The following is a 23,889-nucleotide window of genomic DNA, read 5'->3' as shown; positions in this document are numbered from 1 at the left end:
CACTAGGCGCTTGCGCGTTTCACATTACTGAGTTACTAACACTGAAAATGAAAATATTTTAGTATTTTTACTGAAAACTTATTCAATATTAACATCCATCAAACGCATCACTGTAAATGTTAACTGCATTCACTAGATTTTTCAAAATAGTTATTTCTGATAGACAAGGCTGCAGAAAAAAATTATTCTTGAAATTCATGACAGTTAGCAACTTTCTTTGAAAGTTATTCTCATAAGTAAAAAAATGGTTAGACACCCAACGAAAGTGCAAGGTTTTCGAAGTCAATTTTTCATCCTTACAATGACTAAAACAGTAAAAATTATTTAATAGCTTGGAGAAAACAAGCCCAAAACCACAACAGTAGGGCCATCCGCTGAGAAGACCTAGCCAACTATCGAGAGCGCCTTTTTTTTTTTTTTCAAAAAGATATACCTCGAAAAATTCTAGTTTATTTTTCAAACAATTATTGTTTTTACTTACGGCGGGCTATACTTAAAGCAAATACGAAGTACGGAAAAGTTATTGTTGACCAGTTCTAGAGAATCCGATTTTTAATGGTTTTTCGGTATATCTCGGAACGTAACGAAACAGTCGAGCCTTATGAAAAAGCAGAAAAACGGTCGATGGATCTTTGAGTCTTACAAATTTCGTTTAAGTTTTCAATAGGCACTATAGTTAAAGAGAAAACGTTTTTTGCTACTTTGCGGATTTTTTTGGTCATGTTCGCAATCTTGTATAGAGTTCACGAAAAAGAAACGAAATTTTAAATAGAATTTTCTATGAAATTATCACAGTCCGGCCATATATTCTAAACCCAATGCGCTGCTACCAGTTTCAACCACACACGAACGTCTTGTCGACAACCAGTGGTAGGGATGTGCATGAGGGAGACTGTCCACCACCTCCTCCCCAAAGGATTAACTACAATGGCGGCCATGCCGCCGCCTCCTTGGGATTGTCCCATGTATCTTGATGAGCAAGCTGTCTGGGTAAAGGAAAAAGTAATTTACCCAGTAGCTCGCAAGTTACTGGCTAGTCGCAAACCCTGCATTCTCCCGTCTGGCACCTATAGTTCTGTTCCTGTTACCCCTCGCTCCATAAGAAGATGGCTACAAAGATGTGCGACCTACAGTTCAGCTCTGAGGTTGTAAAATCAGTGTGTCAAGGTAGCATCACCATCCCCCTGTCCAGCTGTCAAACTCTTGCCTCAAGGGGCGAAGCCACCAGCTTACGCAACCAGTAAGCCGGAAAGGACAGTAGTAGTACTCTCTTGAAGACTTCCTCTTTCCCTCCAGCAAACACCCAAGTCTTCCTCTTACCAGAAAGGCTCAAAGAAGTCCACCAAAGGTAAACAGTCTTCTCCTTCGACAACTCGAAGATCCTGTTACTGTCGCTATGTGATATGTTAACCCGGCTGGCCTCCATGTCGCTGTTGCGCACCACCAACTGTTTTTCAGTGTTGGACTCCACAGACCAACTGTGCAAGCAAGCCGATGCTTCTGTGGTCCCAGTGAAGCAGGATCCTCCTGTTTCTGTGCCCTGTAGTAGAGACTCTATAATGGTTGCCACCTGGCGGCCCTTGACATCCCTACATCTCTTATCATGACTGTCCTCCAGTGGAATGTTCGTGGCCTCCAGTCCCACAAAGAGGATTTACAGCTGCTTTTCCCCCCAGGGGGTCCACAACTCTTTCGTGGATACGTGCGTGGCGAGCACGGGGCCCCGAGCCATTGCAGCCTTCTTTCTCTCCCGGGCTGCATTTCCTTTCCCTTCCCCTCCTTTCCCCTCCATACCCCTTTCCCCTCGCCCTCTCCTCTCCCTCTATTGGTGTCCTTGCTTATGTTGGCCCCCGCTATCCTCCTGGTTCTGTTGGTTTTACACTCTGGCTTTGTTGCGTAATCATCTCCTCCTTTTGGCATTCCTTTGTCCCCCTCTGGGGTTTGACCTCCATTCCAAAATTTCTCTTCCGTAGTGTGAGCCATTTGGGGAAGAGCACCTTACCTAGTGTCTCCGACGTGTGCCCTCCTAGTATATTCCACCTTTTCTTCTACGTCGTTGTCTGATGCTAGGGTGCATAGCCAGCACGGTAGCCAGCCCGTGTGGTGGGGTCGCTATGTACCCTTTTGGTTGAGCCCCCTGAACACACAGGGATCACACTTCTGATACCTGAGCTGTGACCTCCTCATGCATGCCTTGGAGTGGTTGCTCGTCATCCTGGAGCATCGGAACTTCCGGCAATGGCCGCCGTGCCAGACGGCCCTTGCTGTGGCTGGGTGGCGCCCGTGAGGAGAGCCCCTGATCGGAGTGGGTGGTATCAGGGCGGACGCTATGCAGATGAAACGCATAAGGGTCCAAACCTCTGGCCGCTCTTCTGCGGCCGTCTCTCTGCGTGGTACTGATTCCTCAAGTGCTGCTTCTCTTGCCCCTTCGGCCTTCCCTTCCGTGGCTACCCCCTGGGAGGAGGGTCAGGCCCGTCGTCTAGGGGCAAAACCTTTCCCCCGTTATCTAGTTTGCACCAGGACTGATGGAGATACTTTCACCAGTGTCAAACCTTTATTCTTTGTGGAACACATTGAAGACAAGTTCGGCGAAGTGGACTCCCTGAGCAAGATGCGGTCGGGTTCATTACTGATAAAAACTGCTTCGGCTGCCCAATCTGCGGCCCTTCGTGCCTGTACCCATCTTGGCACAATTCCCGTGTCCATTACCCCTCACCAGTCTCTAAATATGGTACAAGGTGTGATTTTTCACAGAGACCTCATCCTTCAAACTGATGAGGAACTTCGGGACAATCTCGGACGGCGGGGTGTTCACTTTGTTCGGCGTGTTCAGAAGGGTCCTAAAGATAATCGTATTGATACTGGTGCCTTTATCCTGGCCTTTGAAGGGGATACCCTTCCTGAGAAAGTTAAGATTATGGTCTATCGCTGTGATGTGAAGCCGTACATCCCACCACCTATGCGGTGTTTTAAGTGCTTGCGTTTTGGCCACATGTCTTCTCGCTGTACCCAGGACCCTCTCTGTGGTGACTGTGGACGTCCACTCCATGAGGGGAGTCCCTGTGTTCCCCCTCCTGTATGTGTAAATTGTCATGGTAGTCATTCTCCACGTTCAGCAGATTGCCCAGTCTATAAGAAAGAAAAAAAGATACAGGAGTATAAGTCTCTTGATCGTTTAAGCTACACAGAGGCCCGTAAGAAATATGCACGATTGCACCCTGTGTCCATGACATCTAGTTACGCCTTGGTTACATCTTCATCCCTTCCTCCCCCTTCCTTACCCCCGTCCCGGACCCCTCTCCTTCCCCCCTCCCCTGCGGCTCCCACACCTTCTCCTCTGGGCGCCGCTCCCCCTCCCCAGCCGGAGAAGTGTCCCACTCCTTCGGCGTCTGCCGGTCAAGGGCGCCTCTCCCGGGATGCCCCTTCCCGGCACCTTCCAGGTCAAAGGTCTGCTGCAGCGCGGCGACCGCGAGAGCCGCGGTCTATCGGCCCCCAGGTCGCCCGGTCTTTCTGTTCCTGATCTTGCTGCAGCTGGCTCCATTATGCCACACAGCCCTCCTCGATCTCAGCCTGAAAAGAAGAAGAAACATAAGTCCCAGGACAAAGAGCCTCTGGTGTCACCGGAGGTCCCTTCCCCGGCATCACAACCGGATTCTGACCTGTCGTTCATGGATGGCGCCCCCTCCTTGTCGGTGACGGGTGGGGACCCGGCGGTATGACTGGATTTAGCGTGTTCAGCCCTCATTTAAACCATTGTTCTGTGGTTCTCCAATGGAATTGTAATGGCTACTATCGTCACCTTCCGGAATTGAAATCCCTTCTTTCGTCCTACTCAGCAGCTTGTGTGGTTCTCCAGGAATCTCATTTTACTGATGCTCACTCACCGACCCTCCGTGGGTTCCGTGTTTTCTGTCGAAATCGGGTCGGACCCTTGCGGGCTTCTGGTGGCGTTTGTACGTTGGTCCGTACAGACATTGCTAGCACGTGGATTCCTCTCCAAACTACATTGGAAGCAGTTGCTGTTAGGGTCCACTTAGACTCTGCAGTCACAGTTTGCAATCTTTATCTCCCTCCTGACAGGACTCTTACACCTGCTGCCTTAACCACCCTTCTTCAGCAACTTCCTCCTCCCTTCCTCCTCCTTGGGGATTTTAATGCTCATCATCCTTTGTGGGGCAGTGCCTTTCCATCTAGACGAGATCTTCTTATCGACCAATTTATTGCAGACCACGACCTGTGCCTTCTTAATGATGGCTCCCCTACTCATTTCAGTGCTGGTCATGGTACTTTTTCTGCCATTGATCTTTCTCTTTCTTCTCCCTCTCTCCTCCCTTCATTACACTGGTCGCCACACGACGACCTTTGTGATAGTGACCATTTCCCGTTGATTATCACGCTCCCTTCCCGCTCCCCGATGGAGAGGTTACCTCGTTGGTCTTTCCACCGCGCCGATTGGCCTCTATATACTGCACAGGTCGAGTTTTCTCCCTCTTTGTCGGGTTGTATTGATGACGTCCTACGTGACGTGTCTGACGCGATTGTTCGCGCTGCTAACCTTGCTGTCCCGCGCTCATCTGGACAATTTCGTCGTCGGCAAGTCCCGTGGTGGAGTACGGCCATTGCCATTGCCATCCGTGATCGCCGTCGAGCTTTGCAACAGTTTAAGAGGCACCCATCTGTAGCCAGCCTTTCTACCTTTAAGCGCCTTCGCGCTAAAGCCCGTTATTTAATCAAACAGAGCAAGCGGATATGTTGGGAACGATTCGTTTCTTCCCTTGGTTCCACTGTCCCTCTGTCACGGGTATGGGCTACACTTCGCTCTCTCCAAGGTTGCCATCGGCAGTCCACCCTCCCAGGCCTTCACCTCCCAGATGGCATTTGTACGGACCCATTAGTTCTCGCAGAACATCTTGCGACCCATTTTGCAGTGGCATCAGCGTCGGCCTCCTATCCAGCTGCTTTCCTTCATCAAAAACAGCAGGCTGAAGCTGTCACCTTACGTTTCACCACTTGTGAGTCAGAATCTTACAACGAACCTTTCACTGAATGGGAATTTCTTTCTGCTCTATCTGCTTCTCATGATACAGCTCCTGGCCCAGATTCCATTCATAACCAGCTGCTTCAACATCTCAGTGCTCCACAACGGCACCATCTTCTTCGGGTGTTTAACCGTATCTGGCTCCAGGGTGACTTCCCTTCTCAGTGGAGGGATAGCATTGTGGTTCCTGTCCTTAAGCCTGGTCAGAACCCCCTATCTGTTGACAGCTATCGGCCAATTAGTTTGACCAATGTTGGTTGTAAGTTACTTGAACGGCTGGTAGCCCGTCGGCTCACTTGGGTCCTCGAATCTCGGGATCTATTGTCCCCTTACCAGTGTGGCTTTCGAGAGGGACGATCTCCAATCGATCATTTGCTTCGCTTGGAATCCGCAGTTCGGCAGGCTTTTTCCCAGCGCCGCCATTTGGTTGCAGTGTTTTTTGACCTTCGCAAGGCCTATGACACGGCCTGGCGCCATCACATCTTACTAACCCTTCATCAGTGGGGTCTTCGGGGCCCACTCCAGATTTTTATCCGCCAGTTCCTGATCCATCGGTCATTCAGAGTTCGAGTTGGTACTGCTTTTAGTTCTCCACGGACCCAGGAGACGGGCATCCCACAGGGTTCTGTGTTGAGTGTCCTTCTTTTCCTCATTGCTATCGATGGACTTGTGGCCTCTGTCGGTCCCTTGGTCGCCTCTGCCCTGTATGTGGATGATTTCTGCATTTGGGTTAGTTCCTCCTCGATGCCATCTGCAGAACGGCGGCTCCAGGTGGCTATACGGCGTGCCTCTGCATGGACCCTCTCCCACGGGTTTCAATTCTCTCCTTTAAAATCGCGGGTGGTCCACTTCTGTCGCCGTACTACGGTCCACCCTGATCCAGAGCCCTATCTCGCTGCACAAAGATTGCCTGTGGTTCCACAGTTTCGTTTCCTAGGTCTTCTTTTCGACAACAAGCTCACTTGGCTGCCCCATATCAGACTCCTGAAGGTAGGATGTTTCCGTAAACTCAATGTCCTTCGCTTCCTTGCCCACTCCTCCTGGGGTGCGGACCGGTCCCTCCTCCTCCGTCTTTATCGTGCTCTAGTTCTGTCACGTTTGGACTATGGTTGTCAAGTTTATGGTTCAGCTGCTCCTTCCACGCTGCACGTGCTGGATCCAGTCCACCATCGTGGTATCCGTTTGGCCACCGGTGCCTTCCCTACTAGCCCTGTTGATAGTCTCCTGGTTGAAGCTGGGATCCCCCCCCTTTCTGTTCGGCGGTCCCAGCTTCTGGTGTCTTATGCCCTTACTATCCGTTCTTCTCCCGCTCATCCTTCCTATTCTATCCTATTCCCAGACCATGGACGTCGCCCGCCTGACTCCCGCCCTCGGGCGGGTTTACCAGTTGGGCTGCGCCTTGCGTCTCTTAACCGTGATTTTCGGCTTCCTTCTTTGTCCTGTCTTCCTCGCTCCCTCCCCTCCACCCCTCCTTGGTTAGTTCCTCGGCCTCGAATTCGGATGGATCTCCGCCGCGGTCCGAAAGATTCCATCCCCCCGGTGGTGTTCCGTTCCTTTTTCCGCCAAATTTTATGGGAGTTTCGGGATGCTGTTGTTTTTTACACTGATGGCTCTAAATCTGCTGATCATGTTGGGTATGCCTTCACGTCCTTTGTTGGAACGGAAAATCATCTACTGCCACCCTCATGTGGGGTGTTTACTGCGGAATTGATGGCAATTTCCCGGGCCCTTACCTTTATTAAACAATCCCAACACAACCGCGTTTTGTTATGTACGGACTCGATGTGTGGCCTTCTTGCTATTGACCGGTGTTTTTCGCGCCATCCCTTGGTCTCTGCCATCCATGATCATCTCGCTGATCTTCACCGTGCTGCTTGTTCCATTGACTTCCTATGGGTCCCGGGCCATGTGGGTATCTCGGGTAATGAGCTCGCTGATCGTTTGGCTGGGCGAGCAGTTACTTACCCCCCGTTTTCTGTAACCCCTCCTGCAGCGGATTTACGGCTTCACATCAAATCCCACTTTGCACAGTCATGGGCCAATTCTTGGGAGGCTACTCCACTGTCTAATAAACTTCGTGCCATTAAGGTGAATACAGGCCCATGGCGTTCTTCCTTTAGCCTCTCCCGCAAGGACTCGACCACACTGTGTCGTCTCCGCATTGGCCATACCAGGCTGACCCATGGTTTCCTTTTGCGTGATGAGCCACCCCCGCTATGTGGTTGTGGAGCCTTCCAGTCAGTGGCCCACATTTTGGTAGAATGCCCCCTTCTTTTGGCTCTGCGTGCTAAGTACAGACTCCCCCACACTTTACCTTTGATGTTGGCTGACGATTCCCGGATGGTCTCTCTGGTTCTAGGTTTCCTCCGGGAGAGTGGTTTTTATTCTCAGTTTTAAAGTTTTTAATCTCCCTCTGGTGTTGGGGCAGGGCGGTGAGTGTTTGGGTGTCTCCCACTGTAGGCAGTGTTCAGAGATTCCCGATTCACCTCCCTGACCGGAATCCTCTTTTCTTTCCCTTTTACTCTGTTTTTACCTCTTCTTTTTAAGGCTTGGTTAGTTTTTCTATTCCCATACGTACTTTCTGCATTATAGCTGTTGTACCTTTTAAGTCACAGGTGGTCTTGCCTATGCTGTTTCAGCATAGTGTTGGGTTCGTTCTCTTGCCAACTTCCCTCATTTGTTTTTACTAATGACAACGTGACTGCCCTTTTACGTTTCCCCTTTATCCGTTTTATTTTTCTGACTGTACTGAGATGTCCCGTTAGCAGAATGGAGTCTATTTGAAACAAGGGACTGATGACCTTGCTGTTTGGTCCCTTTAATCTCAAACAACCAACCAACCAACAGCTGCTTTTAGCATCATAGCGTCCCATTGTATTCTGCCTTCAGGAAACTAAATTGCACCCTCATGACCTCTTTGAGCTTTCACATTTCCTACCAGTTCGTTTTGACCTTTCCCCTGAGTTCGGCGTTCCATCTCATGGGGGCACCATGCTGCTCAGATGGGATGACATTCACAGTCAACCTCTCTCCCTGACGCCAGTCTTCAAACTGTTGCACTTCCTTTTCCTTCCTCACCTGACTTTTCCCTCTGTACCATTTATGTCCCTCCGTCATTCGATGTCACAAGGGCAGACTTAATTCAGCTTACTCGGCAGCTACCTCTCCCATTTTCGCAACTGTGTGACTTTAGTGCACATCATCCACTTGGGTTCTCCCAGGACCTGTCGGAGAGCTGACCTCTTGGCTGACCTTCTTAACCAACTTAACCTCTTGTCTTATCACTGGAATGCCCACTTTCCTTTCTGACTCCTTGCACACCTATTCCCATTTGGACCTATACTTCTGCACTGCCCAGCTTGCTCATCTTGAATGGTCCATTCTTTCCGACACCTAATCGAGCGACCATTTCCTGTGTGCTATCCGTTGGCTGACTCGCAGCTTTACTTCTTTCTGGCGACCTGGAAAGAACAACAGTTTCCCAGTTCTGATGACCGGGTACAATCTCTCTCAAACATCCTTCCTGCTGCAGAACGGTCCATTCCTTGAATTAATTCTTCCTGACGTCAGTCTCCCAGTTGGACTGAGGCATTCCGCGACGCAATTCGCGCACGAGACAGAAAAAAGCTAGCTGGATTACATTCACTAGGTCTTTTAACAGTCACGTCCCCTTCCTCTGTTGTGTGGGCCAACCTCCAACGGCTCTGGGACCAAGACCCATTCCCCATTTCCGGCGTGACAGAAGCAGATGTTGTCCTTGTGGACCCTATTGCTATCGCCAACATCTAGAGCCACCATTTTGCGGAAATTCCGCGCTCTTACCACTATCACCATGCTTTCCTCCATCGGAAACGAGCAGAGGCGGCTTGGGTGATACACTTCTCTTCTGTGGATCTTGAGTGCTACAATGCTGCCTTTACTATGAGGGAAATAGATCATGCTCTCAGATCATCCCGATCCTCTGACTGAGGGCCAGACGACATCCACATTCAGGTGTTGCAGCACCTTGCTCTTGCAGGCAAGCACTTTCTGCTTAACATGTACATCATAATACGGGCAAAGGGCACATTTTCCAGATTCTGGCATGAAGACACGATCATACCCATACCTAAGCCCGGTAAGGACAATAACCTTTCTTCTAGCTACCACCCTATCTGCGTTTACATTGTGGTGGAATTTGATTCATGCTTGGCTGGTATTGTGGCTGAAGTCTCACAGTTCGCTGAGTAATGCACAGTATGGATTTAGAGGGTGGCGTTCTGCAGTTGACCATCTCATTACTTCGCCCACCCATGTTATGAATGGTTTTCTGCGGAAATCCCTGACTGAGGCCATACTTTTAGATTTGGAGAAGGCCTAAGACACCTGCTGGAGAACTGGTATACTCTGTACTCTTTACACATGGGGCTGCCATGGCCATGTGCCATGTTTCCTTCAGGCATTTTTACAAGATTGAGTTTTAAGGTACATGTGAGTTATGCCTTGCCGGACACATTCATCCAGGAAAACTGTGTGCCTCAGGGTTCTTGAGTGTCGTCCTCTTTGCTATCGCCATTAACCCTATAATGCTATAATGGCCTGTCTTCTGCTGGGCATCTCTGGCTCCCTTTCTGTCGACAATTTTGCCAGCTATTGCAGTTCTCTACGGACCTCTCTCACTGAGCAGCGTCTTCAGCGATGGCTTGATCGTCGTTACTCCTGGAACATCGACAATGTCTTTCGCTTTTCCACTGAGAAAAGTCTGTAAGAATTTGTGCTGACGCAGTTGGTTTCTGCCAACATCTTTACATCTTCATCCTGTTGCCCTCCCGTTTGTTGAAACTACCAAATTCCTAGGGCTCAAGCTCGACAGGAAACACTATTGGTCCTCCCATGTGTCTTAACTAGCAGTCCACTGTACATGGTTCCTCAGTGTCCGTGTCCTCAATGGTACTTTCTGGGGTTCTGACCGAACTAACCTCAGTTTGTACTGGTCCCTTGTCCGCTCGAAACTAGACTATGGGTGCTTTGTTTATGGGTCAGCACGTCCATCCATCTTATACCATCTTGACACTATCCACCATCTTGACACTATCCACCATCTTGACACTATCCACCATCTTGACACTATCCACCATCTTGACACTATCCACCATCTTGACACTATCCACCATCTTGACACTATCCACCATCTTGACACTATCCACCATCTTGACACTATCCACCATCTTGACACTATCCACCATCTTGACACTATCCACCATCTTGACACTATCCACCATCTTGACACTATCCACCATCTTGACACTATCCACCATCTTGACACTATCCACCATCTTGACACTATCCACCATCTTGACACTATCCACCATCTTGACACTATCCACCATCTTGACACTATCCACCATCTTGACACTATCCACCATCTTGACACTATCCACCATCTTGACACTATCCACCATCTTGACACTATCCACCATCTTGACACTATCCACCATCTTGACACTATCCACCATCTTGACACTATCCACCATCTTGACACTATCCACCATCTTGACACTATCCACCATCTTGACACTATCCACCATCTTGACACTATCCACCATCTTGACACTATCCACCATCTTGACACTATCCACCATCTTGACACTATCCACCATCTTGACACTATCCACCATCTTGACACTATCCACCATCTTGACACTATCCACCATCTTGACACTATCCACCATCTTGACACTATCCACCATCTTGACACTATCCACCATCTTGACACTATCCACCATCTTGACACTATCCACCATCTTGACACTATCCACCATCTTGACACTATCCACCATCTTGACACTATCCACCATCTTGACACTATCCACCATCTTGACACTATCCACCATCTTGACACTATCCACCATCTTGACACTATCCACCATCTTGACACTATCCACCATCTTGACACTATCCACCATCTTGACACTATCCACCATCTTGACACTATCCACCATCTTGACACTATCCACCATCTTGACACTATCCACCATCTTGACACTATCCACCATCTTGACACTATCCACCATCTTGACACTATCCACCATCTTGACACTATCCACCATCTTGACACTATCCACCATCTTGACACTATCCACCATCTTGACACTATCCACCATCTTGACACTATCCACCATCTTGACACTATCCACCATCTTGACACTATCCACCATCTTGACACTATCCACCATCTTGACACTATCCACCATCTTGACACTATCCACCATCTTGACACTATCCACCATCTTGACACTATCCACCATCTTGACACTATCCACCATCTTGACACTATCCACCATCTTGACACTATCCACCATCTTGACACTATCCACCATCTTGACACTATCCACCATCTTGACACTATCCACCATCTTGACACTATCCACCATCTTGACACTATCCACCATCTTGACACTATCCACCATCTTGACACTATCCACCATCTTGACACTATCCACCATCTTGACACTATCCACCATCTTGACACTATCCACCATCTTGACACTATCCACCATCTTGACACTATCCACCATCTTGACACTATCCACCATCTTGACACTATCCACCATCTTGACACTATCCACCATCTTGACACTATCCACCATCTTGACACTATCCACCATCTTGACACTATCCACCATCTTGACACTATCCACCATCTTGACACTATCCACCATCTTGACACTATCCACCATCTTGACACTATCCACCATCTTGACACTATCCACCATCTTGACACTATCCACCATCTTGACACTATCCACCATCTTGACACTATCCACCATCTTGACACTATCCACCATCTTGACACTATCCACCATCTTGACACTATCCACCATCTTGACACTATCCACCATCTTGACACTATCCACCATCTTGACACTATCCACCATCTTGACACTATCCACCATCTTGACACTATCCACCATCTTGACACTATCCACCATCTTGACACTATCCACCATCTTGACACTATCCACCATCTTGACACTATCCACCATCTTGACACTACGTGCATTTTACACTAGCCTGGCTGAGTGTCTGTATGCTAAAGCTGCTGAACTATCACTGTCCTATCACCGTGACTTCCTCCTCGGCAGGTATGCAAGCCATTTGCCTGCAGTGCATGGCCACCCATCTTAGGCCTTCTTTGATGATTCCTTCCCTCACCAGTCTGGTGTGCGTCACTTTTCTGTTGCCTTCTGGAGGCCACTTTCAGCACTTGCTAGGGCGGCTTAACTTCACACTGCCTGCACTTTTACTGGTGGGTGTGAACCCTTCACCACCTTGGCTTCACGAAGCGGTTCGTGTTAAGCTTGGCCTTCATTCACTTTCTAAGGACACTACTCCAGCCTCGGTCTATCATCTTCAGTTTCATGACGTTCACATGGAGCTACGTGATAGTACCTATGTATACACTGATGGCTGTCGGACTGATGGGGGAAGGGGGGGTTTGTGTGACTTTGTCACTGACACGCTTGCCTGTTGATACCAGCTTCTGGCACTCTCCTCAGTATTTACAGCCATTCTCCTTGCTGCGTATCAAGCCACGGAGTACATCAGCGACACAGCCTTTTCGATTGTGTCCTCTGCTCAAACTCACTCAGTGCCCTTCAAACTCTGTGTGCTGTATACTTCCCATCCCGATTCCTTAGTGCACTGGGTCCAGGTAACCTGTCCACTGGTCACTCTTGGTGGAGCCAGTGTGATGTTTCTGTGGATTCCTGGTCATGTCAGTCTGGCAGGAATCTATGCTGCTGACGCTGCTGCCAAGGCTGCAGTCCTCGTGCATCAGCCCGCGAGTACCTGCATTCCCTCTGATGAGCTCTTTGTTGGCGTCTTTCAGGAGGTGGTGTCCCTTTGGCATCGCCAATGGTCCTCACATCACGGGAATAAGCTCCGGCCTATTAAGCCTCTCTCACCGGGAGGTGGTCGTTTTAAGTAAGCTGCCTTTTTAGCCATCGTCATTTGATAAATGGCGCTACTCCACCACGTTGTACATAATGCACCCAAGTTCTAACTGTCTGGTACTTCCTGTCGGACTGCCCACTTTTTAACCTTTTCCATTCCTGCCTGGGTTTGCCGTCTGAGTTAGCGGCCATTTTAGCAAATGACGCGCAGGCTGTCGACTGTGTTTTACTTCTTATCCACCAAAGCAATATGGTGAAGACGATTTAATTTTTAGTTTAGGAACTTCGTTTCTGTATGGTGACTTCTTTTAGCCCTTTTTCCTCTTACCTGTTTTTAGCTGTCTTCTATTATGTCCACTGGGGCTGACGTATAGTCGTTTTTTACTTATCTGTCTTCGTCTTCTATAGTATTGATTTGGGCGCGTATGACGCTTGTTTTTTGCGCCCTAAAACAAAACAAAACTAGGAACTCCGAGCGTTTTGTACGTAACAGACTTAATGAGGAGTATGTTGCTGTGCCCGGACAGGTGGCTGGGCTGTAAATGGACGATGGCGGCGGGCATCTTGGGCTACGTGCCGTACATGGCGGCGCAGTTCTGGCCGTCGTTCTGGACGCTGGTGCCGGGCGCGCTACTGGCCGGACTGAGCGCGGGCCCGCTGTGGTGCGCGCAGAGCACCTACCTCAGCCACGTCACCGGCCACTACGCCGACGCCACCCCGCCGGCGCCGGGCCGCCGCGACGCGCTCATGGTGCGCAGTTTCGGCGCCTTCTACATGCTGTACCAGATGAGCCAGGTCTGGGGGAACCTCATCTCCTCTGCAGGTCAGTGCCCCCGCGTTCACTCACTATAATGGTGGCATGTGTAAGGATTCCCAGTTAGCGTTAAAAATTCTTTGGTTGCTCTAGTGACGAGCGCAAATAGTGATTTCAATTTTCTAACGTTGGGTTTAGTTATAAATGTATTTTCTTTTGTTTCAATTTTGTGCAGTTGGATTTAGTTACAAATTTATTTTCCATTTTGTTGTTGGTTGTTGTTGTTGTTGTTGTTGTGGTGGTGGTGGTGGTGGTGGTGGTGGTGGTGGTGGTCTTCAGTCCTGAGACTGGTTTGATGCAGCTCTCCATGCTACTCTATCCTGTGCAAGCTTCATCTCCTAGTACTTACTACAACCTACATCCTTCTGAATCTGCTTAGTGTATTGATCTCTTGGTCTCCCTGTACTATTTTTACCCTCCACGCTGCCCTCCAATGCTAAATTTGTGATCTCTTGATGCCTCGGAACATGTCCTACCAACCAGTCCCTTCTTGTCAAGTTGTGCCACAAACTCCTCTTCTCCCCAATTCTACTCAATACCTCATTAGTTATGTGAACTACCCATCTAATCTTCAGCATTCTTCTGTAGCACCACATTTCGAAAGCTTCTATTCTCTTCTTGTTAAAACTATTTATCGTCCATGTTTCACTTCCATACATGGCTACACTCCATACAAATACTTTCAGAAACGACTTCCTGACACTTAAATCTATAGTCGATGTTAACAAATTTCTCTTCTTCAGATACAATTTCCTTGCCATTGCCAGTCTAAATTTCATATCCTCTCTACTTCGACCATCATCAATTGTTTTGCTCCCCAAATAGCAAAACCCCTTTACTTCTTTAAGTGTCTCATTTCCTAATCTAATTCCCGCAGCATCACCCGACTTAATTCGACTACATTCCATTACCCTCGTTTTCTTTTTGTTGATGTTTATCTTATATCCTCCTTTCAAGACACTGACCATTTCGTTCAACTGCTCTTCCAAGTCCTTTGCTGTCTCTGACAGAATTACAACGTCATCGACGAACCTCAAAGTTTCTATTTCTTCTCCATGGATTTTAATACCTACTCCGAATTTTTCTTTTGTTTCCTTTACTGCTTGCTCAATGTAGAGATTGAATAACATCGGGGAGAGGCTACAACCCTGTCTCACTCCCTTCCCAACCACTGCATCTCTTTCATGCCCCTCGACTATTTGCCATCTCGTTTCTGTACAAATCGTAAATAGCCCTTCGCTCCCTGTATTTTACCTCTGCCACCTTTAGAATCTGAAAGAGAGTATTCCAGTCAACATTGTCAAAAGCTTTCTCTAAGTCAACAAATGCTAGAAACGTAGGTTTGCCTTTCCTTAATCTATTTTCCAATATAAGTCGTAGGGTCAGTATTGTCTCACGTGTTCAAACATTTCTACGGAATCCAAACTGATCTTCCCCGAGGTCGGCTTCTACCAGTTTTTCCATTCGTCTGTAAAGAATTCGCGTTAGTATTTTGCAGCTGTGGCTTATTAAACTGATTGTTCGGTAATTTTCACATCTGTCAACATCTGCTTTCTTTTCCTTTAGAATATAAAATTCATCCCTCGTGTTTTACTTGGAAAGACTGAGGCTGAGTTCGTGTACTATAATATTAATCTACACTAAAGAGTCAAAAACTTGTACACGTGCATAATACCGTGTAGGGCCGCCGCAAGCACGCAGAAGTGCCGCAACACGAGGTAGCATGGACAAAACTAATGTCTAAAGTAGTGCTGAAGGGAACTGACACCATGAATCCTGCAGGGCTGTCCATAAATCCATAGAAGTACGAGGGGGCGGAGATTTCTTCTGAATGGCACGTTGCAAGGCATCCTAGATACGCTCAATAATGTTCATGTATAGGGAGTGTGGTGGGCAGCGAAAGTGTTTAAACTCAAAACAGTGTTTCTGGAGCCACTCTGCAGCAATTCTGGATGTGTGGAGTGTCGCAGTGTCCTGCTCGATTGGGGAGAGGCGGCGGCGCAAATTGTCGTCCATGAAGACTAATGCCTCGCCAATTAGAAAATTTTAATTGGTTTCTCAGCCCGTCCCTTGACCTTATTTAACATGACTTCATTTTTCTTCCACTTGTGTACCTTCGTTTCACTTCGTCTATTGTTAACTCATTCCCGTTCGTGCCGAAAGAAGAAAACAAGTTACACTACGTCTACTTCTGAAACATGTTAAATCACATCAGGGCAGAGTATGACCTGTGACAGCATCTAGTTACATCTCACTGATCATGAACTATACCAACAGAAATTAAGGGCACTCTGAAATATTACAAAACTGCATAAATAAGCAGTGGCGAAGGGTGGCATTGTTTGTTGAGTAGGCTGAGAATTACAAATTTCGAAAAAATTCTTAGAACAATAACTTGTAAAATAGAAACACTGCAAAAGTAACTTAATTAAATGTTTCTTCTAGGGTTGAAATTACAGATATTGCTATAAACAAATGCATAAGAATATTGAACAGCTACGCATATAATCAAAATATAACACGGAGTAACTCACCGTTACATGTTTCTATAAATTTGTTCTATCACTGTCAGATGAATTCGTGTGAAAACTGCCTGTAGCCTTGGTAAGAGCTTGAGTCGGCAAGAATGAGGATCTAAGTTATTTCAGGTAAGCCAAATCAAGCTGAAGCCACTAGAGGATCAGCTTCCATAGAGCTACCAAATTTTAGGGGATATTTTGTTGTAAATAATATATTTCAGCTATCAGTCACCCTTTTTAAAGTTTATTGACAGATCTAGATTTCAGCTAGAAACTAGCCATTCTCAATGCACTATCATTTTTGATCAGTGCCTGTTGGTTGGGCCTCATCCACAATTCATTGAATATTGTGGTATTCAAAAATGATAGTGCGTTGAGAGTGGCTAGTTTCTAGCTGAAATCTAGATCTGCCAATAAAATTTAAAAAGGGCTACTGATAGCTGAAGTATATTATTTACAAGTCAATATAATAGTCGCTGAGTGCAACAGCCTTCTGAATGGAAGGTAACCTGATGGATATTTTGTTGCTACATTCCATCTGTTTTTCTTTGTCAAACATTGCCAGATAATTTCTATGAGAATAAGACTGGCTGATATAGTGGGAACGCGTGCATATAGCCCTGTGAACACGACTGTTACCTTGGAAGACGGTTTGTTCACGGCAGGTGCATCATGAAGATTTGAGAGAAAAGGTAACATTCGATAACCGCCAATGTTGACATAAAATGCTTATTCCCTGTTAATGGTAACGTACGTAGGCTCCACTTTTAGTAAAAAAAGCACCCAAGTACATTTCAGAACCACCTCTGGCTTGAAATACCCCCTCCATATACTGTGGGTTGTTCAGCGCCTTCTCTTGAAAAGAGGTCAAAACGTAACTTGGCGAATGGCATCACTCGCCTCCAGTCATTTACTGCCCAGTATATGTTCTTCGACCCATTGAGGACGTGGATGATGTTTGGTTTGTGGGGCGCTCAACTATGCAGTTATCAGCGCCCATGCAAATTCCCAACCTTTCCTCAGTCCAATCTCGCCCCCTTTCATGAATGATGATGAAATGATAACACAAATACCCAGTCATCTCGGGGCAGGTGAAAATCCCTGACCCCGCAGGGAATCTAACCCGGCATCCCATGTTCGGGAAGCGAGAGCGCTACCGCGAGACCACGAGCTACGGACTGAGGACTAGTGTTAACAGCAAACAGATTCCTAGCTAAGTTAGCTCTGAAAATAATAGATAGATCTGCATTCACTGTCTGTAGCAATTCCTATCGGTTTCGAAACTGATCATCAGAGGATAGGACATTCGTCTCTGGTTCCTGTCAGTTGGGATATTTATAAGAGTGCTGACATCATGCCATGTTACATGTCTGGGAGTGGTACGCCAATCTTTGTAGACATATTACAGTCGGTGTTGATACTGCAACAAAGCACGAACCTTCACACTGTGGCCATGGATACTTCAGTTTTGGAGTGTCACTCGACCACTTAGAACCAGTTTCACATCATCTGCAACCTCCAAAGTGACCAGTACTGTCTTTCTAGACCATTTTTGTTTTTTTTTGGCTGTTTAAGAATAGCTTCTACTGCAGTTAAGCATTTCTTCTTGTTTCAAATTGCTGGAATCTGAAATACCACTTAATTTAAATAATTGATACTGCAGAGGCAACCACACGCTACATGATCCAAAGTGTCTATACACCTACTAGTGGACATAAGTACAGGGTGTCTGAATGTCTCTGGAAGAATAACAGCCCGTTCTTCCTCAAGAGTCGAAATCAGATGTTGTGTAAAACGTTGGGGCTGGAGTGAATTCAACGTTTTACTTCACTCCAACGCTGTTCAGTTTGGTGCTAGTCGGTACTCTCCGCACGCTAGTCAATTTCACTAATGTTGATGTAATGCGGTTGCCTCGCAGATTGTGCTTTGTGACAGTCACGCTTGTAATCTCGGAACAGTTTCCCCACGATGAGGAGTACACAGTAATGTAAAACGTGTTCGTAGCCTTCTGCATTTTACTTTTCTTAAGCGCAATAAGTGGCCCATACCCTAACTATGAGAAACATCTCCACCCTATAACGCCACCTCCTCTGTTCTATACTGTTTGCTCTACACATGATGGCCAGTATCGATTTCCAGGCACTCGCCAATCCCAGACCTATCGGACTGGCACAGGGTATAGTGTGACTCATATCTCCAAATAGTTTCCAGTTATTCACTGTCCAGTGGTCTCGCTCTTTATCCCACCTCCACTGTCATATTTACTCGTAAATTGACCACAGAAATGTATGGCTTTTGAGTAGCTGCTCGGCCATAGTACTCCATTCCGTTTAGCTCCTTATACACAGTCAACACGCTAGCTCGACTGCTGGTTTGCAGTTCTTTATGATTTCATGCGACTGTTTTATGCCATCCTCTGCAATGTCAGAAGGTCCCTATCAGTCAGTACATTAGGTATGCCTGGTCGTGGTTTAGCTCTTCTCTTCACGTTTTCGTTTCGCGGTCATATAACCAATAGTCCAGTTGGACAGCTTTAGAAGGGTTACAGTGTCCCTGATGGATTTGTTACTCCAGAGGCAGCCAATGACAAGTCAGCACTGTCACTGAGCTCTCCTGATCAGACCATTCTGCTGCTATTGGTTCTCTACTGACGACACAATACTCGCTGCCTCCTTATAAATTGGTAGGTCCACTTCTTTCTATTGGTCAATGCCGGATGCCATAAGGTTGTTTGGATACTTTCGATCACAGTGCAGCTACAGAAGTGACACTGATACTCCATACATTCGTCCCAATCATCTTGCAACTTGTACAGGACAGGGAGTAAACAAACGGATAACTTAACCCAATGATAGGCGACGAGTATGCTGCTTTGCTCGTCTGTCACACACGTATAGCGGCCACCTTGTTCTGCCGCAGTGCTGTCCCTGGACGACCACACTAGCGAAGCGGTGGCGCCCACGACGTCGGCGTCGCCGACGCCGCGCTGGTCGGGGGCGGCAGCGTGGCCGCGGTCGCCACCCAACGCGACGCAACCCAAGGAGGTGTGCGGCGCGCGCTTCTGCCCCCTGGCGTCGCGCGGGCCCGAGGCTCACGGGCCTCCGCTAGAAGTCTCTGGCATATTCGTCATCACCGCCATCTTCATCGGCTGCATCGTGGCCGCCTCCGCTACCGTCGCCTTGTTCGTAGACGCCATAGACAGGTCAGTATATTCAAAATTGCTGCTTTGCGAACGTGTACTCAGTTGGCTGCAAGAAGAGGACTTAATCAAGAAACGAGATTTAGAGCTGTACCACCTTTTCCGTGTTTTGTGATATTTCCAGTTACTGTACAGACATTAATCTTTAGTCACATTTACACATTCTTCATATGTAGAAGTCTATTAGATGCTACATGAAAGGATTTTAGATATGCACACTGCTTCGATTCCATGTGGTTGGTTCAGAAAGTGATCGTCAAAGACCATTGCTCATCCTTCCTGGTTATAAAGGCGTCTAGAGTTTGGGTGAACACATTGATAATGTGTAATGCTATCTCAGATAGACAGTATGTCTTGGTCACAGGAATGCCAGTGGATGACGGTCAAGACATACGTTTCATATATGTGCGTGGTGCCTGTGGTTTCGGACATGTCCAAGACTGGCCAACAATCCCTTCAGTGCAGACGCAAAGCAAGCTTGAATTCTTACAGGTTCGGAGAAATGCCTAGAGTAATAAGGATAGTGGGCAAGGGTACTAAGTGACCATTTTCACATCAGACCTCCGTTAATTTGTAATAATCGTTTGCTAAAAAAGCTTTGATTCTTTCGTAACAAGGCTCCTTTTTGTTTGGGTTTTCTATGGTTGTGTCGTACCAGATCCGTTTTTCTCCTTTCACTTCTGTAAAAGTCCTCAGGGTATTTCTATTCTCATTCGTTAATATTAAGGCAAATTCTCGAAGTTCAGATATGTTAGGCACGTTTACACTGTCTTGTAGAACAAGAATGATTATGAAACTTCGTGGCAGATTAAAACTGTGCGCTGGACCGAGCCTCGAACTGTAACTTTTGCCTTTCGTGAGCAAGTGCCCTACAAACTAAAATCGATGCACACTACACAACAGAATGAAAATGCCATTCGTTAAGAACGAAAATGTACGATGCACAGTTGCTGTCAGCATGTTTATAGCAGTTTTTTCTTTTATTGTGTAACACATCATTCATGCTGAATTTTTATTTTTATTTAATGATATATGCAGAAATGGTTTTAGACTATTTTAATGGACGCATCCGACTTACGCACATGTCATTTGACAATACGAACGTTTTTACCCCACAACACACTCTTTCTTTTATGTTAGTTTTAAGCAACTGTTGACAACCTGCAATCACTTTGAGGCGACAGGTTTGCAAGATTTCATAATATTCGCTTGTTTCTACTAGCCATGAGACAAGTAGTTGCAAAACCACATTATGTAAAATCATTTTTGTTACTGCCTTTTTGTTCCAACATAGACCCGAAGACGATATGCAACGCAGAATGAAACCGGTAGTCTGTAAATAAAAAAGTTATCCATACGGTGCTTGTTTAATGAACCGTAACAGAAAGCAAGAATTCTAAGACATGGCGTCAGTTACGAACTGCAGAACCGTTTCGTTGATACGTTATGGCGTCGGCAAACATTCTTCCAAGAGGGTGGAACGAGGGGCTGCAAGATTCAGAAACTGTCAGTTCTGATATAAATGATTCAGCGAGCCAGTGTGTGTCACGCCCCTAGAGAAAAAATTATCTCAAACGACTATGTTAACGTGAATGCTGTTTCCTTTTTGATTCAACGATCTAAAATCGCATATTCATATGACCAAAACCACGCTGTTCGTAGAGTTGCGAAAAGACCTAGGAAATACTCAAAGTTTATCTTTATTCCCATAACATTAGACTGAGAACATCCTGCTGGACGTCAACAAAAATAACAAAGAGAATTCAACATCTGTCACGCTACCGTGCAGCCTTGCCAACTGGATAATGAATGAGGTAGCTCCTACAGCTCGTTGCATCCCACCGCCAAGACGGTTCGGTTCTAATTCCTGGAAAGGACACTTTTTTTTTCAGTCGATTTTACTTCTCCTTATTCTAGCACAGAAAACAGTGATGGTTCTTCCTGTGTCTTTCCGTGCCTCTTTTAGTCTGTTGCAAAGTTCTTCCGTGTTAAACAATGTACAATGAGCGAGCCATCACATGCCTTCTTCGTCCTCAGGCAGGTAGCAAACTGCTGTCGTGATTCCGCTGTGGGAGTGGGATGCCCTTAAGGGGATGAAATTGAGTTGGACGCATACTATGCCTATTGCTTCCTTTGTATTCCGCTAGGAATTTTCTCTGAATTTCGCATGACAGGACGTTGGATTAGCTCCTTCCATCAGCTTTATAAGAGGTATGAGGAAGTGACAGAAAAGATGTGCAGTCATCTTGAAAGCAAAAAAATCACTGAAACCGCCACCATACATGGAATCGGCGAAATATTCTATCAACAGTGTGACCACGAACACTTAACCTCTACATTGACGTGAAAAGTCGCAGGACACCTCCTAATATCGTGTTGCACCTCCTTTTGCTTGGTGTAGCACAGCAACTCAATGTGGTATGGACTCAACAAGTCATTGGAAATCCCCTGCTTAAATATTAAGCCATGGTGCCTCTATAGTAATTTGCAATTGCGAAAGTGGTGCCTGTACAGGATTCTGTGCACGAAATGCTCTTGATCCTCCCACATACATGTGCAATGGAATTCATTTTGGGTGATCTGGGTGGCCAAACCATTTGCTCAAATTGTCCAGAATGTTCTTCAAACCAATCACGAGCAAATGTTACTCCGTGACATGACATAGTTGTTTGGCAACATGAAGTCCTTGAATAGCTGCAAATGCCCTCCAAGTAGCTAAACATAACAATTTTGTCAATGACAGGTTAAGTAGGACCATAGGACCCAGTCCATTCCATGTAAACACACCATTATGAAGCCACCTAAAAGACCAATTGGTCTAGGAGTAGTGTCTGATTAGTAATGAAAACATCCTTGGTATGGGTTCAAAATCTACCACTGCTTGAATTTTGATTAATAATCAGCATTGGAGCTTAAGATTTCCAACATAAAAATCCCCATTCTGCCAACGGCCTTGTCAAAGAGGGCAGATGAACAGACAGGTTCAGGGCACTCTCTTGTTGTTGGGTTGGGAAACTGCCCCTAAAGGTGGAAGGATCAGGAAAGATCAACGGCATGAGGATGCACAAAGAAGAGGAAATGACCTCATTAAATGCACATAATGTGTATCCATAGGACATGTAGCCTGTAATTCAAAAGTGTCATGATGATCTCTCTGTTGGCAAATGAATCTGAAATAGCCCCCCCCCCCCCCGCCCCCCATTCAGGTCTTGGGAGTGGACTGCCAAGGAGGAGGTTACCAGAACACCAACAATGAGAGTTCAGGTACTCATGCCAATGTCACAAGCTGAAGATGGAGACAAAATATATGAGGATGTTGAAAGAGTAATACAGCACATAAAGATGATGAAAATCTAATAGTCATGGGGGATTGGAATGCAGTTGCAGTGGAAGGAGGAGGAGAAGAAAAGGTTTCAGGTGAATATGTGCTTGGGACAAGGAATGAGAGAGGAGGAGGACTAATTGACTCCTGTACTAAATTTCTGCTAGTAATAGTGAAGAAAGTCACAAGAGGTGGTGGAATACTTGAAAGGGTGATACAGGAAGATTTCAGTTAATTACATCATGGTCAGACATAGATTCCAAACTCGGGTACCAGATTGTAAGGTGTACCCAGGAGCAGATACAGATGAGATCAAAATTTAGTAGTGAAGAAGAGTGGGCTGAAGTTAGAGGCTAGTCAGGAAGAATTGATACACAAAGCAGTGCGATATGGAAGTACTAAAGAATGTGGTATGCTTGAAGTTCTGTGAAGAAACCATGGATAAGAGATGAAACACTTCAGCTGATCAATGAAAGAAGTACAAAAATGTTCTGGGAAATTCAGGAATGTAGAAATAAGTCACTGAGGAATGAAGTAAATAGGAACAGCATGGAAGCTAAGATGAAATGGCTGCATGGAAAAATGTGAAGAAATTGAAAAAGAAAGCCTTCTCGGAAGGATGACTCAGCATGTAGGAAACTCAAACCAAACGTCATTGGAATTAAAAGCAAGGGCGGTAACATTAAGAGTGCAATGGGAATTACACTGTTAAATGCAGAGCAGAGAGCAAATAGATGGAAAGAGTACACTGAAGGCATCTATGAGGGGGAAGCTGTGTCTGATGTGATAGAAGAAGATAGTGACAGTTTAGAAGAGATAGGGGATCCATTATTAGAATCAGAATTTAAGAGAACTTTGGAGGACTTTGGATCAAATAAGGCAGAAGGAATAGATAATATTCCATCAGAATTTCTGAAATCATTGGAGAATGGGCAACAAAGTAACTGTTCAATTGGTGTGCCAAGTGTTTGTCTGGTGACATATCATCTGGCTTTCAGAAAAATATCATCCACACAACTCCAAAGACTAAGAGCTGACACATGTGAGAACTATTACACAATCA

At 46.4% G+C, this 23,889-nt stretch overlaps 1 protein-coding gene across 1 annotated transcript in view; it reads left to right on the top strand.

Moving 5' to 3' along the window:
- LOC124788691 (UNC93-like protein) overlaps window positions 1–23,889 on the top strand; it is a 95,044-nt gene that overhangs the window by 41,782 nt on the left and 29,373 nt on the right. The window contains exons 2-3 of the mRNA XM_047255971.1: window positions 13,500–13,795; window positions 19,309–19,507. Coding sequence (XP_047111927.1) covers window positions 13,500–13,795; window positions 19,309–19,507 — 495 coding nt within the window. The remainder of the gene's footprint in view (window positions 1–13,499; window positions 13,796–19,308; window positions 19,508–23,889) is intronic.

This window comes from Schistocerca piceifrons, chromosome 3 (genome assembly GCF_021461385.2).
Source record: "Schistocerca piceifrons isolate TAMUIC-IGC-003096 chromosome 3, iqSchPice1.1, whole genome shotgun sequence".
Classification (NCBI taxonomy): domain Eukaryota; kingdom Metazoa; phylum Arthropoda; class Insecta; order Orthoptera; family Acrididae; genus Schistocerca; species Schistocerca piceifrons.
This window is presented reverse-complemented; position numbering and strand designations above follow the sequence as displayed.